Consider the following 18,559-nt stretch of genomic DNA (forward strand, 5'->3'; position numbering starts at 1 on the left):
CCCGGCCCGGAGCACGAACCCGTGTTCCCTGCATCGGCAGGCGGACTCTCAACCACTGCGCCACCAGGGAAGCCCCTGCAAGATGGATTCTTAATCACTGGACCACCAGGGAAGTCCCTATAAGAGCTTTCCTGCCCTGATAGACAAGACCACTTGGTAGTTCAGATAATACTTCCATTTGTTTTTTTTCCCAGCCTTTGTTTCTTTCTCTAGGAAATGGCACCCATTTGCTGGTGAAGGACTGAGTGGTCCCTGGACCCTTTGTTTGGAGCAAGAATCATTTTTACTCTTCCAAAGAGATGATATTTCACCCAAAGAAGCCAGTGAGAAGCTTCCCACTGTCAGAGAAACTTCCTGGAACTCAGCTTCCATGTCTGTAAAATGGGGATACCCAGACCTATTTCACAGTGTCATCCTTGAGGTCTTCAGTTCTCTAAAACCTTAGCCACTCTTTAAGGCTCAGGTCAGGTCTGTCCTCTTCTATGTAGTATTTTCATATGTATCACTTCCTGGAGCCTTATACTTCCTAGAATTGATAATCAATGAATTCCTATTTCATTCTATTCTAATTGTTTCCTCTATGTGGTTTAGTTGATCATCTTAGGTAGACTGTGAGCTCCATAAAGGTAAGTTGTGTAACCATCCCTCAACGCCCAGGTTTTCAAATACTATGTATTCAACATAGCAACAAAAATAATGGCGATAATAACAATAATAACCATTTAATGACAGACTATTATTTTCCAGGCCCTCTGCTGTACTCTTTATAAATAGTATCTCATTTAACAACCTATGAGGTAGATATTACTAGGTTCAGTTTACAGATGAGAAAACCAAGCTTCAGAGATTAAGTAGATTGCTGGAGTCCAGCTGTAAATCAGCAGCTGGGATTTTCACGCTGGCATGTGTGATTCCAAAGCTCTTTGCAATACTGATTGATGACTGGCTCCAAGTGCTCCCCTCCCCCACCAAGTCTGCCATCCTTCTCTTGTAGTCAAAGCATGAAAGGGACACAGAGGAGAGATAAATGTAGGGCCAGACTTTATTAGGACAAACTACACATATTATCTCCTTTTTCCTTCCTGAAAGCCCCATCATCAGGACTGATCTCACAGAATTTCTAATCCAAGAACACTCATTTCACAAAACAAACACACTTCAGAGATGGAAGGAAAGAGAGTCTTTTTTGCTTTGTTTTGGAGAGAGAGTCTTAATGCCAGTGCCAGAGAATAGATTAAAAGGTGTCCCCTCCAGGGATCTGGGATGAGCAGTCATTCTTCCCTAAATGGCATCCCAGTCAGTTTCCTCCACCCCTCTACCCTCATCCTTCTCTCCACCCACCAATAACAACCAAGTATCAGCAGAGGGGCCCAGAGATGGGCAGGTGGGGCAGAGGCTGAGCCTCCTTCTGAGGCTTCAGCCTCCTCTATCCCGACCTCTCATGCTTATCTATTTAGGTTAATGACACTGAAAACAGTGAGGCTCAGCCCCTCTGCCAGGCATCTGGAGGAAAGGGCAGGAAGACACAAGTGTCTCTAAGGCATGCTTTCCTTACTTCAGGACTTCCCTCCCTTTCACCCAGCTTATCAGCATATACATACACACACAAACACACACATGCATCTTAAAAAGTAACTGTTTCCCTATAAGTTTCAGCATCCACTTCTGAGCATCCTTCACCTTCATCCAAAATGGCAACCACCTATTACAGATGGGCTGAAGAGAGAAACCTGGCCAGTCCCTGGGAAGGCAGGGCTTTTCTGTAGTCCCCACTGCTTTTTTGGCAGTCTCTTTAGGAGCACTGGGGAGACACAGGCATCTCTGTGCTCTTAAACAAGGGCCCTGCCAAGAGAGCTGGAGATTCCCTTTCTGCTTTCATGCCCCTGCTAAATCCTCCAGGGAAAGAGAGATATGGGGGCCTCCATAGTTGTCATCACACCTCCTCTTGGCACTCTAAGTTGGCAGTCAGCAAGGGAAGCAAACAGGAGGGAAAAATAGTTTTCCAGTATTTTCTCTCCTTTTTCATTTTTATCTTCGCAGCAGAATTATTTTTTTTCCCAAGGGGAATCTGAGAAGCACAATGTCCTCTTTGTTTTAATAAGACCTGGGGAAATTCCACTGGCCTCCATGGCTGGTGATCCGGTCAGAATGTCAGAGAGGACGATGGCTTCTTGGGCATTCTGGTCAATAAGGTTTTTAGGGGAGCACTGGATGGACAGCCAAGGGAGGACTGGAAGGGATGGTTTCTAGCATCAGGTTGAACTGTAAAAGAGCTGCAGGTTGATACGTGGTGGTAGGAATGCCAGTGGAGTCAGTGTGCACAGTGCTCTCCCTAGGAGAGCTTTTCACCCCCCTCCCCAGGCTCATTGTACACCCTGGCAGAAGGAAAGGCTGCAACATCACCAAGGTGAGACATTTGCCAGAGGTACATACCAATGCACTTGTAAAGTTGAGGCTGCTGGTCGAGTTCTAAGGACCTCTTTTTAAGTAAGACTGGGTAGAGGGAGGGGCAGCCAAGGGCATCCCATGGCGATCTGACCACCACCCCAAGGTATGGTCCAAGGAGACAACAGATTCAAGAGCACATCTAATGCAAGTTCCTTGATTCATGCTCATTGCTGGCTGGGAACTTTGGGCTCTTCTTTGCAGGAGGAAGGGTGATTGGGTCAAGGACGCCAGAGGGGCTTAGAGAATCCATCTGGTGTGTGGGTTGTATGTAGAGAGTCATCCTATACCTCTGGCTGTCCCTCCCAGGTCAGATTTGCCATGGTCCCCGTCCCTTCCTCTATCCCATTCACTGAGTAATATGAAAGGCTTCACTGAGCATTCTGAGTGGAGGGTGAAGGAGCCTGGGTAGGTAGCCATGTCTCTTACCGCACCCACAAAGACCTGGTCATTGCTTCTGGAAAAAATGAGCAATGCCATTGAGATCCAGGGCCCAAACTGAGTAGAGCAGTGATGAGAATGAGAGAGATGGGGTCAGAAGGGACACACCTTCCCTCTCTGAGACTCCTTTGTTCCCACCTTGTCCTGGTTCCGCCACACTGGTGGGTCACACTGATAGGTCATCTGACCTGGCCTTGCTGCTGGCCTTGCTGAGACGGCGCTTGTCACTCTGGTAGCCATGGGGGAGGCGGTGACCTGGGGAGCCTTCGTTGGGTACCTCAGGCTTCTGGGCATAACGGATATGAATGAAACCCTCTCCAGGAATCTGCTCCTGGCCTCGCACTTGCTCAGTGGCCAGGTTATCTGTGTTCTGCTGAGAGGCCATCTTGTTACTGAATGGATTGAAGAATTTCCCCCCAGGGCCATTCTCCAGGCACTGATTGAAGTCAGGGGGTGGTGTGCATCTCTGGACTATGCGGGCAGAGGGACCAGGAAGCTGGCACTCATCCATGCCCTGCTGTGACTTGACAAATCGCTGTCTGATCTTTTTCCAGCCCAGATGGTAGAGTTCTGCAAGGCTGAGGAAAAGGGACAGTCCGGCCACAGCCAGCATAAAGACAATGAAGACATTCTTCTCCGTGGGCCGGGACACATAACAGTTGACAGGATGGGGACAGGGACTCCTGCGGCAGACATGCAGGGTGTCCAGGAAGATGCCATAGAGGAGGTACTGGCCCACAATGAAGGCCACCTCCATGGTGGTGCGGATCAGGATGCTGCAGACGTAAGTGTTGAGCAGACTGCCCCGGAGGGGAATCCTTCCATTCACTTCTTCCCAGCAGGACAGCTCTGTCTTCTCGGCCACTGGGTACTCGTAAGAGGCAGCGCCCCGAACCTCTTTGGCCCTCTCGCCCTCCCGTAGCTTCCGTTTCTCCTGCATGCGCACCGTGTGCACGGCGTGGCCCAAGTACACTAGAGAGGGTGTGGAGACGAAGATGACCTGCAGCACCCAATAGCGAATGTGGGAGATGGGGAAGGCTTGGTCATAGCAGACGTTCTCGCAACCAGGCTGAATCGTATCACACTGGAAATCAGCCTGCTCGTCCCCCCAGGAGGACTCGGCAGCCGTGCCCAGCACCAGCATGCGGAATATGAAGAGGACGGTGAGCCAGACCTTACCGATCACCGTGGAATGCTTGTGTGTTTCCTCCAGGAACTCTCCCAGGAAGCTCCAGTCACCCATCTTGGCTCAGCAGAAGACAGACGCCAAGACTCCTGCAAATGGGACAGAGAGAAAAACAGAGGGATGCTTTCTGCAAACATCTGGAAGGTCCAATCATGCTCTGTGATTCCACTGACCCATACCAATGCGTTCCTTAAGAGAGTGCAGCTTAGAAGTCAGATTCACCTAAAAAGCTCTCTTCCTCCTCCCCCACCCGCAGCAAAAATGAAAGAGAAGACTCAAAGTAGTCATGATAGCAAGATTAGAGCATGATTCCCACGCTTTAATGGATCTAGAAATCCCCTGAGATGTGTGTTATAGTGTGGATTCTGTGCTGTTACCTCCAGAGATTCTACTCCAGGAGGTCTGGGATGGCCCCCAGGAATCTGGATTTGCAGCAAGCAGCCTAGGTTATTCTGATGCAGGCAGTCCAAGGACCTCACCCGAGAAACACTGGAGTAGTGGAAAGAACACAGGACAGGAGCCTGCAAATGTGACTCTGGACATTTACCTCACTGAGTCTGTTTCCTTGTCTGTAAAATGGGAATAGCTACACCAAAGGACTTTGAGGGTTAAATGAGATGAGGTATGTGATATGCTGAAAATCGTAATTCACGTGTTCCATATGTTTGAGCTGCTGTCAGGTGGAAAATATATATATATATTTTTCTGACTCCAGAGGCCAGAACTAGGTGGAAGAGAAAACGGTGAGGGTGGGAGAGGCAAATTTGGCCCCTTAGGAAGCATTTTCTGTTTTTATTTCTATTTCAATAACAATCAGAGCCATCCAGCATGGGCCAACTCTATCAGGAGGTGGCAAACAAAAACATTCAAAGTTTTCACAGGTTCCCCCAGCTGGTTAGCAGCTGGCAGTGCTGATCTACACTTCACTGCAGTGCAGCCATTCCAGCTGTATAGCTCAGCTTGTCTTTCTGCAGACAGAAGGTTCCCACACACAGACCTGCTCACCCACACATCCAGAATAAATGCCCCAAACCTTTAAGTCCCACACAGAACCTTCCCTCATCAGGTCCTGGCATGCTTCTTCAGCCTCATTGCCTGCCTATCCCCTTCAGTTGCCTTTGTCATGTCCAGCATGCCAAGTCCTGGAAGGTTCCCAAATGTTCTCCTCTCAGCCACCTCCTACATGCTCCCTCACCCCTATCTGAATCCTATTTACCCTTCAAAACTTAACCCAGTCATTGCTTTCCCAGCCCTCCCTGCTTCCTCAAGCTGAGCATCTTCAGCTCTGTGGTGGCCCTGGGGACACTCAGTCCTCTCCTAGCCCTTGCCATCTTGTTTTGTGATCCTCTGCCTGTCTGTGTTCTTCCAGTAGGAGCTCCTTGAGAACAGGAATTCTCTTGTCCTCTGTACCATCATCACCCGGCCCAGAGTGGGTACTTAGTAAATCTTAGTTGAGTGAATGAAGGAGGGGGTGGCAGGCACTGGTGTTTTCTACCCGGTGGCAAACCAATCCCCTGTTTCTTGCTGTGTCCCATAAGCAGGTGAGAAGGCCAGCTATCACTTTCTCAGCCTCCACTGCAGTTAGTTCTGGTCTGTGAGGTGGGAGAGTCTGATGTGGAAGGAGTACTCTAGAAAATGTTTTTCCATCCCCCAGTAAATAGAGCCTCACTTGAAGTCCTCTTCACCCCCACGACTTCCTGCCTGTGGACAGTTTGTGTTTGTCAAGATGCCTGAAGCCTCCCAGAGAATCTCAGAAATGCCAACCAGTGCCCTGAGGCTTCTGAATCAACTCTTGAAACTTCTACCTCCAGAATTCTTACTTGATGAACAATAAATGTCCTTATGGCTTAAGCCTTTAATCAACCAGTCCTAATCAACAGAATGACCAAAAAAGGGGGGGGGGAATTGAAGGTAAATATTCTCTTCTTGGAATCTTAAAACCTCGGATTCTGATGGGACCTCAGAGGTTGTCAAGTTCAAACTTTAACATTCACAACTTTGCTGCCGGTATGCCCCTGATTCCTATCCTATCCCGGTTCCTATCCTTATGCATATGAGGAGGGACAGGGCGAGGTTCCATATTTCACGGTCCTGGCTTTGGCTTCTGACTTGATACCTTGACAGAGACCAGCCTCCCGGCTCAGTCTTCTCCCAGCCCTCCACTCCCCAACCCTGAGAGTACCCAGAGTCCCTGGGAGTGAGAGAGTCCGTGAGTATGTGGAAAGGGCCTTATCTCTGTTCCCTTCCATATCAAAGACCCTCCCAAGTCTTGAGCCCTTTCCTCTGGTTTGTGATCAGACATTTGCCCTTTTCCTCACATGATGAAGGGCCCCCTCCATCGCCTCCAAAAGTGGAAAATTGTGGAGTGTTAGTCCAAAAGGAAAATGGCTGATTAGATAAGAGTCTGAATGGTCTGTGATCCCTTCTGGGCACGTGTACAGTGTTCAGCACCTTCAGGGTCATCAGCACACATGTGAAGGCCAGGATGTGGCGAGTGTCAGAGAGAAGGGAGGGAGAGAAGGGGAGAGAGGAGGAGCAAAAAGAGGGAAAAGACAAGGGGGAGTTGGAAATGGGAAAAAAGAGACCCTGTAACAGTTAAGGGAAGTTAATTTGGGGGTTAACTAAATGGAGTTCCAATCCCTGTGAATATCTGCTGAGCTTGGAGAAGTTACTGGATCTGTGTCTCAATTTCCTCACCTGCAAAATGGATATACTATTATTTAGCTCATAGAGTATTATGAGGTGATATGTAAAAAGCACTTAGCACAGTGCTCAGAATATAAGAACTGAATAAAAGGCAGCCATTACTAGCAAGGAAAGTGGGGGGGGGGGAAGGACAAGAATAAGAGAAAGTGGAAGGTAGAGAGATGTGCATTACCAAGAAGAGAGAAACAGACGGAAGAGAAGAAGGGGAGAAAGCCAGAGGGAAAGAGAAATGGCAATCAAAAAGAAACAAAAAGAAAGAGAGAGGGCTTCCCTGGTGGTGCAGTGGTTGAGAGTCCGCCTGCCAATGCAGGGGACACGGGTTCGTGCCCCAGTCCAGGAAGATCCCACATGCCGCGGAGCGGCTGGGCCCGTGAGCCATGGCTGCTGAGCCTGCGCGTCCGGAGCCTGTGCTTCGCAACGGGAGAGACCACAACAATGAGAGGCCCACATACCGCAAAAAAAAAAAAAGAAAGAGAGAAACAAATGTTATATTCTTCCAGGGTTTGGGGCAAGTTTTCCAAACTGCTCAATCCCTGAAGATTTTTCCCTTGATCTTCTGACTCTGTCACTCATTCCTTGCAAGTCCCCAAGGAAATATAAAAATAGTTCAAGGCAAAGAATGTGATGCTTTGGTCTAGTCTGCCAAGAGGCTTGCCTGCTGACTGCCTCACTTGTAGTTCAAGGAGTCCCACCTGGAAGAAGTAAAACACAGGTACAAGAAAGGAACATTGCAGAATATCAGAAAGACAGTCTTAGGATGCCTCATCAGGAGAGAACAAGAGAAACTAACCAGCTGGGGAGGTGTGGGCTAGGGCAGACCCCGTGGGCCCTGGCAGCAGTATATAGGGTGAAAAACCTCTCGTTTGCGACATCCTGGATGACTCAAACAAGGTCAGAGAAACTTAACATTGCTATCATGTACCAGCCGCTCAGCTTATAATTTGAAAGGTCCCCGGCTGAAGTCAGTTTCCCAACACCTCTGGGTCCCTTTGGGCCCCCGACAACCTCAGCCAAAGAAACTTGTAGATTAGACACTCGTTGAGTTTTCTGGGTGTACAGCACATAAAAAACTTTGTAGATTATTATCCATTTCTTGGCAGGAAGTGTGTTGGGAGGGGCAAAGGCAGCTGCCCATGCCATGAATAAATTCTGTCAAATAAAAATGGTAGTATACCATTTTTATCTGTGACCTTCACTGGCTTCCTACTGCTTATAAAGTCCAAACAACTTAACTTGCACTTGAGACCCTCCACAGCACAGCCTCATCCCATCTGTTTCTGCTGTTCCCCTCACATACTCAGTACTTAAGCTACACAACTCCCCACACGTGTATTCACGGCCCACAGTTTCTCACCTCTTTATCTTGGCTCCCCATGTTGCCTCTGCCTACGATGTCCTTCCCTTTCGTTCATTCATTTAATAAGTTTGTTGAGTGGTTACCAGTTACCAGGTATCATGCAGTGATGATGGCACTGAAGGTGCAGCAGTTAAAAAGACAAGCAAGGAGTCCCTGCCTTTACTGAGCTTAACTGCCTTTATTTCCCTTACTTAAGGAGAGAGAACAAACACACAACTGCAATAAAGCACGATGTGTGTTGACATTAGGGAGACACAGGGGGCTCTGGGAATGTAAGGCAGGTTGACTCTGGTTCAGGGTGGGGCCTGGACCCTCCATAGAGCCCTGGGTAATTCAATTCTACAGCCCTTTGCAACTGATGCAAGTTCTGAAGTTCCCAAGGCAAAGAGAGATGGTCCCTAGAACCTGGACAAGAACATCCCAACTCTGAACGTTCTTACTCCAAGACCTTCCACATCCTCTTTTAATGTGTCATGTCCTGGGACAAAGCAAAAATTTTGGAGAAGTCATTAGGGAACGTCTTTGGTAATAGTAACATTACACCTGGAGAAGAGGGAAAGGGCCAAAGGAAGGTTTTTGTGCATAGTGAGCATGAATCATTTTATTCCTTTACTTCATGTATTATATGGCTAGAAATAAAATTCAGGGTCTACATTCCCAATCCAGTGCTCCTCCTCATGTTGGCACTGTTGCCGCCCTCGGCAGCCAATGTTTTTAAAGACAACCAATTTAGAGCAACCCAAATTAACATGAACTCATAGCCAGCACCTCTTCTTCTGACCCCACAGATCTAGGTGGAAATGGAGACGTCTTCTCAAATTGCTCTCATCCCTCTGATGTCTCCTGAACTCTGAAGATGCTAAATTACCATCCAGCATGCAGGATACATTCCCACACTGGGTTATATGCTGCCTTACACTTGTTCTCCAAAAGCTTCTTGTCTATCAGCCAACCCGCAAGTATTTTTTCTGAGTCCCTACTATGTGTCTACTACTGTTCTGGGTACTGAAATAATACCTCATGGGTCCCAGGCCTGGCAAATACTAGGCATGCAATGATATCTGTTGGATTAATAAACAGATCAGGCATGATTCCTGCCCTCAAGGATTTAATGACTTTTTCCCTCAGATGGGTAGCAGACTTCTCAAAGTCAAAAGCCTGTCTTCTGCTTTGTATTCTTATTGCATTAGGCTTTCTCATTAGGTGCATAATAAAGGCTTTCTTAATAATTGAAAAAAATGTTTGGTCTAGCAGTAAGATTGCATTACCTCTGACAAAGCCCCCAAATGGGGTGGGGACATAAGGCACTGCACTCGGTAGTCACGCTGCTCGTTGCAGTCCTTTAGTAGTGGCTGCAGCATAAGCTAGGCAGGCTGCAGGTGACAGGTGGGCCACCCAGCACACAGCTGAATCTGCACCCCCATCTCTCCTGCTCAAGAAGGCATGTTGCAAGTGAGCAAGAAGCTACCATGGGGATGCCTTGAAAATTCTCTTCCTTCTGTTGATTCTAGTTCTGTCCTCTGAAGCCAAATATAACAGCCCTTACAATATACTATTTGACAACAATTTCTGTGTCCCCCCAAGTCAGCAGCTGGGCCTTGAGTTAAATTGTAAAACCATTGGGATTTCACACACCTAAGGAGAATTTTTTGCTCTGTGGACTGTGTATTATCTCTCCAACTCAACCCTGAGTCCTTGAAGACAAGCCCCATAACTATTTATCACTGGATCCTCCCCCTGAATCACCTTACCCTCTCTTCCACCTTATTGTTTAATATCGTGCCCTGCACCTGATAGGTTGATTCGTGTACTTTTTAGAAACAACAGTGGATGAATGACAGCATTCAGGTCACTCAAAACACCTAATGCCACTAGAGGCACCTCCCTGGGAAGCTGGCCTAGGGACATCTGCACAATGACTATGGTGACCAGGACACCAGGGAGAGAAAAGCCACTGAGCCGTCCTTCTGCCCATGAGAGAGTCCTCCACTTGGCTGAGCAGGACTGAATGTGTCTAGAGCAGAGACTTGGTCACCATGGACTATTCTTTCTCTGCCTCCCCCACAGATCACTGGGAAACTCACCCAAGTTTGTCAACATTAGATTTTAAGACCACTCTGCAGAGGCTGCGTCTAATTCTGGACAATGACACATGTACTGGATAGTATCTAACAGACCTCTGGTTCTCAATAAAGATTGTTATTCACAGTAAGAATAACAATCCCCTGGGCCCCTGCTATAATTCCTCTCACCATACAGTGGAATGCGGCAAGGGCAGGGTTGACTTACTTCCCAATGAAGAGAATTCTGTTGTAAAAGGACCCATAGGGCCTCACTCAAAGGATGCCTTAGACATAGTATCATGTCAGTGCAGCTCAGTTCAGAAAGTGTTTATGAACCCCAATGCTACACCAGACATCAAAGGTGGCTTTATAAAGTGAAGTGCCAACTATAACCATCATCTTGGAACTCTTTTGGAGCTTATTCATTAATGTACATTTTTCTAATTTTCCCTCACCCCAGTAGTTTCTCCCTAAAATGGATATGTAGGGAGGATTACATGAGAGAGTGGTCTTGATCCTCAGCTACCTCATTCATCTTTATTATCCTTCGAGATTCTCAGCTTCATTTGCTAGTTTACCCAGAGTTACACAAAAAGAGAATTTGAATCTAGGTGATAATAACAATAATTATAATAAAACCTAACACTTAATGAGACCCTTCTATGTGCCAGACACTCTGCAAGTTTCTTGATATATATATTCTCATTTGATTCTCACAATAATTGGAGGAACTAGGGACTGGCCCGGTCCCCTTCTTACAAGGCTCAGAGAGGGTGTTTTGAGCAAAATCACTTGAGGATGACTTGCTAGTAAGCGGTGACGTTGGCATCAAAGCCAGCACTTGTCTTTTCTGACAGTGATGCCCCTGCCTTAAGAACTGTACTAGATTCTATCTAAATCGCCTTAAGTTCCTTTCTTTGAAAATCCTTACTCATCAAAGGCTGGCCTCTTTTTCATAAGATAACTGCCACAGGGATATTTGTGAGATAACTATTAGAATAGGGAGTTGATTTGTGCATGGTTAAGGGTAATTCGTACATTTAGAATTTTCATTCTTTCCTGATTTAGGTTTGGGGTAGCTACTTCAACCAGATAGATGTATGATATACCTACAGCTACTGAGTTGGGCAGTGTGGACAACTTTCTCAGAATGAGAAGTCCAGAGGGGGCCTGCACCCCTGAACCTTGACCACTAGAGAGGGGAGAGGGAGCTAGAGATGAGAGAGAGGGGAAAATGAGACAGATGGAGGAGATTAACTATCACTTTAGTTTTCCTGCTACTCCAGCCAAGGGCAGATAATTAACCTCTTTAAATTTAATTATTTGATTCTGGCAAGGACAGAGTAGTCCACTCAGAGATCCTGCTGGCCGGCAGTTGTTTCAAAGCCAAGGAGGTAGGAGGGAGCAGGCAAAGTAGAGAAAGAGAATTATGCTAGGATAAGTCACTTTCTTCTTAAAAAGTTAGAAGAAGACATATTTACAAGGAATGGATGGGAGGGGCTGGCAAATGGAGATATTCAATTACAATGAAATATCAGGAGGTCTTTATTAATTACCAGAAGAGGTTGATTAATACCTATGCAGTTATGAACGAAAATTATATTTATGAAATGCTTTATTATTTCCAACATCTTGTCATTGATTCATAGTACAGTAGAGCTAAAAGGAGTCTAGGGATCAAGCGAATTCAACCCCTTATCTCTACACAAGATGAAGACAAGGGTCCAGGGAAGTTAAGTAATCATAATAACAGATATCACTAAGTTGAGTGTTTTCCATGTGTGAAGCATTTTACAACTATACTTTCTAGCCCTTACATGACATTAACATTACTTTCTAACCATTACTTCAGCCCTGCTAGGAAAGCAGTATTATTCCATTTTACAGCCGAGAAAACTGAGACTCAGAATTTAAGTAACTTGTACAGAGTCACACAAGTAGCAAATGCTGCATCAGGGACTTGAACCTGGTCTGCCTGGCTCCTGCCTCTCTCTCTGTGTCTCTTAAAGGGAAAGAAAATCAAAGAGGCCCTGGGACTGATAGGACTGACAGCTGGTGACAAACCTGTGACCAGAGCTCCAGTGTCTTAACTCCCCAAGCAGATCTTTTCCCGTAAGAGGCCCAGGGTTTTTCCTTTTAGCCTCTGGCTTGTGGATTGGCCATCCCTTGCATATGCTGTTCCTAGAATTGATGATCACATGGAGGCCTTCAGCCCAGAGTGGTCAGGATTCCCAGACTCTTCAGCATCTGCCACCATTTGGCCAGAATTCACATATAGAAAGTTATTTCCTTTTTTAGCCAGTAAGTGTTCTTGGCTGCGGCAGTGTCGACTGCCGGGTTCTTGGCTGGCCAGACAGCAGGCTCTGGTGTTCCATTGATGTCAGATCATAACAAAAGCAATAGGAACAGAAAGAGTTAGGTGGTGGGACTCGTGGTTCCCAGGAAGAGTGGGAATCGAACCTTATTTCCATCACCCTCTAGTTGTGTGACCTCAGGCAAGTAACATAACCTCTCAGTTTCCTCTACTTCTGAAAAAAGGGGAATGTTTACTCATGGGGATTGAACAATGTGTGAGTAAGTGGAAACATCTAGAACAGTAATTGGCACATAGTAGACACTCAATAATGTTAGTTCCTTGTTTTCTTTTCTGCCATTTCCAGTAAAAACTCCTCTCAAACATGACCCAACTAGTCAACTTGAGGCAGCATTTGACATGCAGCAGGCTGGTTAGAGGGACACAGCAAGGACGCCCTACGTGCCACCAAGTGGGGGAGGGTGACTATCAGAGGTGGGGAAAACATGGGCAATGGGAAGGATATTAATTTAACTCTAAATCAGTTATTTCACTAGGTGGAAAGAAGAGAGGCAGGGTGGAGAAGAAGGGAGGTGTAGAGTCCCACTCCAATCAGGTCCCTTGTGTTCTTGTAATTGGTCGAGCCTGCCCCTGAACTTTTCTTTAACTCGAGCTTTGGGGCCTGGAGATGGACTCCACATGAGTCCATATTATAAAATATGTGCTTCATATAATTCCCTCTTTCTGAGGAGCTGCAGCACTTTGGAATCTGATCACCAATCCAAAGGCATGTTCACATGTGTAGGTTTGAAGCTGGCTCAGTTCTACTTGAAAGAGAAATAGGAGGTTGTCTACTCTGTGATCTGAGGAGAAGAGGCGTCCTGACCCCTAAACACACCTGCCCTCTCCTGAAGTCCTGAATCATGAAGATGCCAGGTTGGATTAAGATTCTCTAAGTCCTCTGTGGACAAGAGCCTCAGAAGAGAGGCTCTTTCTGGTTCCAGCTATTTCTTTGTGACTCTAGTCAAGACATTCCCCCTCCCTGAGCCTGAGTTCACTCATGGGTAAAACTAAGTGGTTGAGCTGGATGGTTCCTAAGGCCTTTCCAGCTCTAAGTTAGAACATCTGGGGAGTTTGTGACTTGCCCAATTGCGATGGTATGGCAAATTAGTGGCAAAGCCAAGAGGTGAATCCAGATATTCTGACTCCCAACTTAGTCAGCAAAAGTCCACCCAGAAAAAAAACTGTGGTCACAAAAACCAAGCAGTACCTTCTCAGAATTTCATGTCATGGTGAGCCTTCACCATGGAAAGGCCTTTGCACCAAATGAGTCTCAATTCAAAGAGACTTGGACTGAGCACCAGGTGACCTGGATTCCACTCTATTGTTCTGTTGTTCATTGAGCACTTACTATGTGGTAGCCACTTAAAATACATTATTTTATTTAATCTTCATAAAACCTTACAAAGAAATTATTTATTATTAACCTCTTTGACAGATGAAGAAACTGAGAATCGGAGACATTAAATAATTTTCCCAAGGTTTACACAGCTGAAATTCTAACCCAAATGTGATTCCAGATGCCTAGGCCCTTCCTTCTGCCTTACCCCTGAATCAGATAAACTCTAATATCCCTCTGTGTTATTTCAATACCTCTGATTCTGAGACCTCCTGACTCCCTTTCCTTATGAAGGTGAGTGGATTATTGAAGGCTGAATTTTTCTTCCCCATGATTTGCTAAAATGTCAGAAACAATTGATTCACAAAGTGGCATCAAGTGGTCATTTGCCAGGAGTCAGCAGCTTCTGACTGTAGAAAGGAAGTCACCTTCCTTCCTAGGAGAACTGAAGTTTTCCTGGGAAAGTGCACAACTCTCCCCTTCAGTCAGTTCAATCCTGGAGCCCAGAGTGGAGCCAGTTCATACAGAGAGTTGCTGGACTCCCCGGTGGGGGAGTTCTTCCCTGGGACAGAAGGCAGAGCCTGGGCCTTGGGTCTCCCTGGCCCTAAGGACTGCAGGTCTTCTAGTTCCTGTCCTGATTGATCCACACAGACAGGCTCCCTGCCCTGTGTTAACTGGCTGGGCCCAGAGCGGGGATCAACCAGGACCCAAGAGGCCAGGCTGTCCTGTGGTAGCCCGGCTGGCTGCGAGAGCCCAGGACTCTCCACTGCATGTGCCCCCCACCAGCTGGCGGAGATGAGGAGGAGTAGGTAGGCAGGTGGTGTCCCTGCCAGGAAGCAGGATTACAGAGATGCTTCCATGCAAGAAGCAGGGAGGTTTGGGGAGAAATGGAGGCTCAGAAAACACAGCCAAGGACGGAAGGCAGAAGAGCCCTAGGTGTGAGTGAACAGAGCGGGATGTACTCTCAACTGAACTGGCCCTGCCTGACTCAGTGTGTCGTCTCCAACAAGTCACTTGCCTTTTCTAGGCCTTGTTTTCCTTATTTGTCAAAGAAGAAGTTGACTGGCAATCTAGGAGACTTCTTCCAGTTCTAATGGCCTAGGACTTTAGACCAGTACCTGGCAGGGGGACAGGAGTGAGGCAGTTAGGAGACAAGAACAATAACCAGTCTCAACAGCCCAGCAAGAACATCTCTGGGGTTCCAAGCCAGCGGCCAAGCTGGGCAACACAGTTGTGTTACTGCCATGGCTCTCTGAACTTCACGCGTCTGGGGGAGGGGATGCCCTGAGGGTGCCAAGTTTGGAAGCCAGGAAACACACGTCCTGGTACTGCCTGCCATATGCCCAGTGGTCACTGGAGCTGCTCTACAGCTGCTAAGTGAGGAAAAGGCTTGGAGGATCAGCGAGGGGAGAAGGCTCCAGACAGCAATGCCACCGCGGGGAACCTGGCCAGAGGGTGGAGAGAGCTGTCCCACGAGAACAGGGTGTGGGCTGGGCTGTGACTCCAGGGTTAGTGGGTGGAAGAGATGGCGACCACTTGGCCTGATGATGTGAAAGTTAGGCTAGGATGCTTCTAAAGACCAGCTTGTGTCCCCAGCTATGAAGCCACCACCCCAGGCCAATGGGGGTGGCCTTGGTCTCTTCTCTGTTCAGTGTCACTGGCCTCCTCCCAGGCCTCCCGACCCCCTGCCCAGTGCTCCCCACACTGCCCTTCCTTCTCTTAGGCCAGTCGGGCCTGGTGTGCCAGAGCTGTGCTCAGGAGAAAGCCCAGTGGGATGCTGACGAGTCAGAACCAAGAACTCCTCCATTATGACAGGATACTGAGAGGGGGGACGAAGGAAAACTGAACAAAGGCACAGTAAGGATGTAAACTCCTGTGTCAGCCTTCCCTTTTGTAGTGGCTCTGAGGCGCATTTGAGCTAAGGAATCTCAGCCTTGGACAGTGTTACTGCTGAAGGGAACCAGAGGGATCCTGCTACTTCAAACCGTTCATTTTATAGATGAGGAAACTGAGGCCCAGAAGGGGGAACTGTCTGGCCCAAGGTCACACAGCCCCTCAGTGCACCAGAGCCCAGGTCTCTTGGGCCCTGAGTCCAGGCTCCTTTACCACAAGCTCAGAAGGGAGATCAAGGGGCTGTCAGGAACCTTCCTGCCCTGCGCCCAGGAGGAAAGGAGACCTTCCGGTGGCCACCTCTCCCCGGCTTCCTCTCCGGGTCTCACCAGCCTCTTTCCTCCAACAGCAAGTGACCAGATTGCTCACAATGGACAGCGGGGACATGATACTCCGCAGGAAACTAAGCAGGGAATATTTTTAAACCATCCAACATGCCCTAGGGGGAAAAAAATCAAAACACTTTCCTAGATGCTGTGGAAAGCATTTCAAAAGGAATTCCAAGCCTAGAGGAAGCATGGTAAAACAGTGATGGCTTGGGTTTTTAAAGGGCCAATGCCAATCTTCACAAAAGTGCCTGGAAACGACCTGGTGTCCTGACTGTAAGATGCCGCTGGAGCACGGCGCATCTGTGAGAGGTAGATGGACGGCAAAGGCCCTCCACTTGCATTTCTACAGCTCCTTCTAAATTGAGTAAGTGATTTATCTGCTGCTTCATAAGCTGTTCTCTTCAATATACCCAAAGCTCACCATCACAGGGACTGGTGAGAGGGGTAGGGAGGAAACCCACAGGTGCAGAGAGAGAGCTTTGTTGTGATCCAGCAACAAAGCTGGAGATTCAAGGCTCTCTCTCTGCCTCTCTCTCATCAACTGGTAGTTTTATCTCTTAAAATTCAAGTTTCCCCTTACCTTCCTCTTTTCCTCCTGTCTGGAATTCCAGTTGGCTTCTTGGTTCTCTGGCCGCCTCACCCCGCTGCCCACTCTTCCTTGCTCTCCAGCCTGTCGGTCGTTCCTCTCCCACCCTCTTTTTAATCGCTATCTGTCACCCTCCCTCCGCCCACTTCTTCCTACTCTTTCTCTCTCCTCCCCCTTCCCCCTCGAGATCCCTCCCTCCCCTCTCTCTCTTGTGCTCCTAGAATCTTTGCTCATTTAAAAAGTTTTCTCCTCTCTACCTCCTTGCAGCCTCTCCTCACTGCGTTCTCCCCAGAAGGAGACTGAGTCCTCCTCCTCCCCCTCTGCCCTGCCCCTGTCACTGTCGCCACAGTCCTCGCGCTGGCCCCCTCTCCCTCCGGCTGGTGGTGCACTGCCTCCCTAGTCTTTGCCTGCTCACCCTCTGCCGGGCCACTTTCCTGGGGCGTCAGCAGGAAAGCTGGCACTACCTTGGAGATCCCTTTTTCCCATCCTTTTCCTGTCGTCAGAAAAAAAGAGTGCTCATTCCCAGAGCAGGTCTTTTGGGGAACCTCTACTATGCCCACAAGAGTGAGCTGAGGCTCACAAATCACAAGCACCCACACCCAGAATAGACACCAGAGGTAACCTGAAAGCTCAAAAGGGCAGGGAGAGGGCATCTCCACTGCCCAGGACTACTTTCTCCTTCTCCTCTAATGAAAAGAGAGTACTTTCTATGTGCCAGGCACTGGGCTAGGGGTGAGAGAGATATGGATATAGATATAGATATAATATTTTTATTTCACTTAATCATTTCAATGTCCAGTTCTCAACGTAGACATTTCTACATTTCACATTTGAGGAAACTGAGGTTCAGAGAAATCATGATCATGGTAACATGATCATGGTGACCCAGTTAGTAAATGGGAGAGTCCGGATTAGAAGTTTTAGCCAATGCCAAAAGTCACCTCTTTGCTCTTTCTACAAGAGCATACAGGCCTCCCAGCTGGAACTGAGCTGACAGAAGTAAGGCTGTCTCTTATTAAATCACATGCCACAGGTGGGCAAATTTGGAAACTGTGAGGCATCTCTACCCTCAAGCTCCCCTCATTCTCAACTACTTTCCTCAACTCCTCAACTTATATGCTTAGCCATGGACCCAGTTGGACTGTGATAAAAGTCAACAACAGAGGTGACTACGAGTGGACTGAAATCAGACAAACCAATGACCAAGAGCCCACAGATTGTGAGAGCTAGAAGAAAACCCCAAAGATCATCTGGGACAGCCAGGAAAACTGAGGCCCAAAGACTCAAGGCCACTTGTCAATATCACACATAGTACATGGCAGAGGCAGGACCAGAACCCAGATCCATTCCTTTGCTCCACATCATCACGTGCACATACATTCACAAATATTCCAACAGTTTGCAAAACTTTGTTTCTTTAGTGGGTGATATTTTTCATGGGTGAATAAGCTTAGGATCAGCAAGAGGGGAAAGAACATGGGGCCAAATTTCCTGTGTCTAGGGAGATAGGAGCCCTGCTGAAAACAAACTCAAGATTCTTGATTCCTTAGCCAGAGTTTCCCCACCTTTTTTCCTGTGAAGCTTCAGAGCAGATGCTGGGGCCAGACTGTCTGGGTTTGAATCCTGTCTCTACCACTTACCAGCTATGTAACAGTGGGCAAGTTAGCATAAACTCTATGCCTCTTAGTCCCCTCAACTGTAAATTAGGGATAATAATAACTACCTCATAGATCATCATGAGGACAAATGCAGATGTGTAAGGCACCTGGAACAATGTCTGGTACATGGTAAGTGTTGTGGATATGACTGCAAAATACAATACAACACAATACAATACAATACAATGCAATGCAATACAATACAA

At 47.5% G+C, this 18,559-nt stretch overlaps 1 protein-coding gene across 1 annotated transcript; it reads right to left on the minus strand.

The window, feature by feature from the left end:
* Positions 1-1,025: 1,025 nt before the first annotated feature.
* GJA5 (gap junction protein alpha 5) lies at positions 1,026-16,773 on the minus strand. Its single transcript, XM_082612970.1, has 2 exons — positions 16,690-16,773; positions 1,026-4,161 (listed from the first exon to the last, which is right to left on the minus strand). Exon 2 carries the CDS (start codon positions 4,127-4,129, stop codon positions 3,053-3,055), a length of 1,077 nt encoding a protein of 358 aa, XP_082469096.1. The 5' UTR covers positions 4,130-4,161; positions 16,690-16,773; the 3' UTR covers positions 1,026-3,052.
* Positions 16,774-18,559: the final 1,786 nt, after the last annotated feature.

The sequence above is a fragment of the Mesoplodon mirus genome (genome assembly GCF_964341445.2).
Source record: "Mesoplodon mirus genome assembly, chromosome: 3".
In the NCBI taxonomy this organism is placed as follows: domain Eukaryota; kingdom Metazoa; phylum Chordata; class Mammalia; order Artiodactyla; family Ziphiidae; genus Mesoplodon; species Mesoplodon mirus.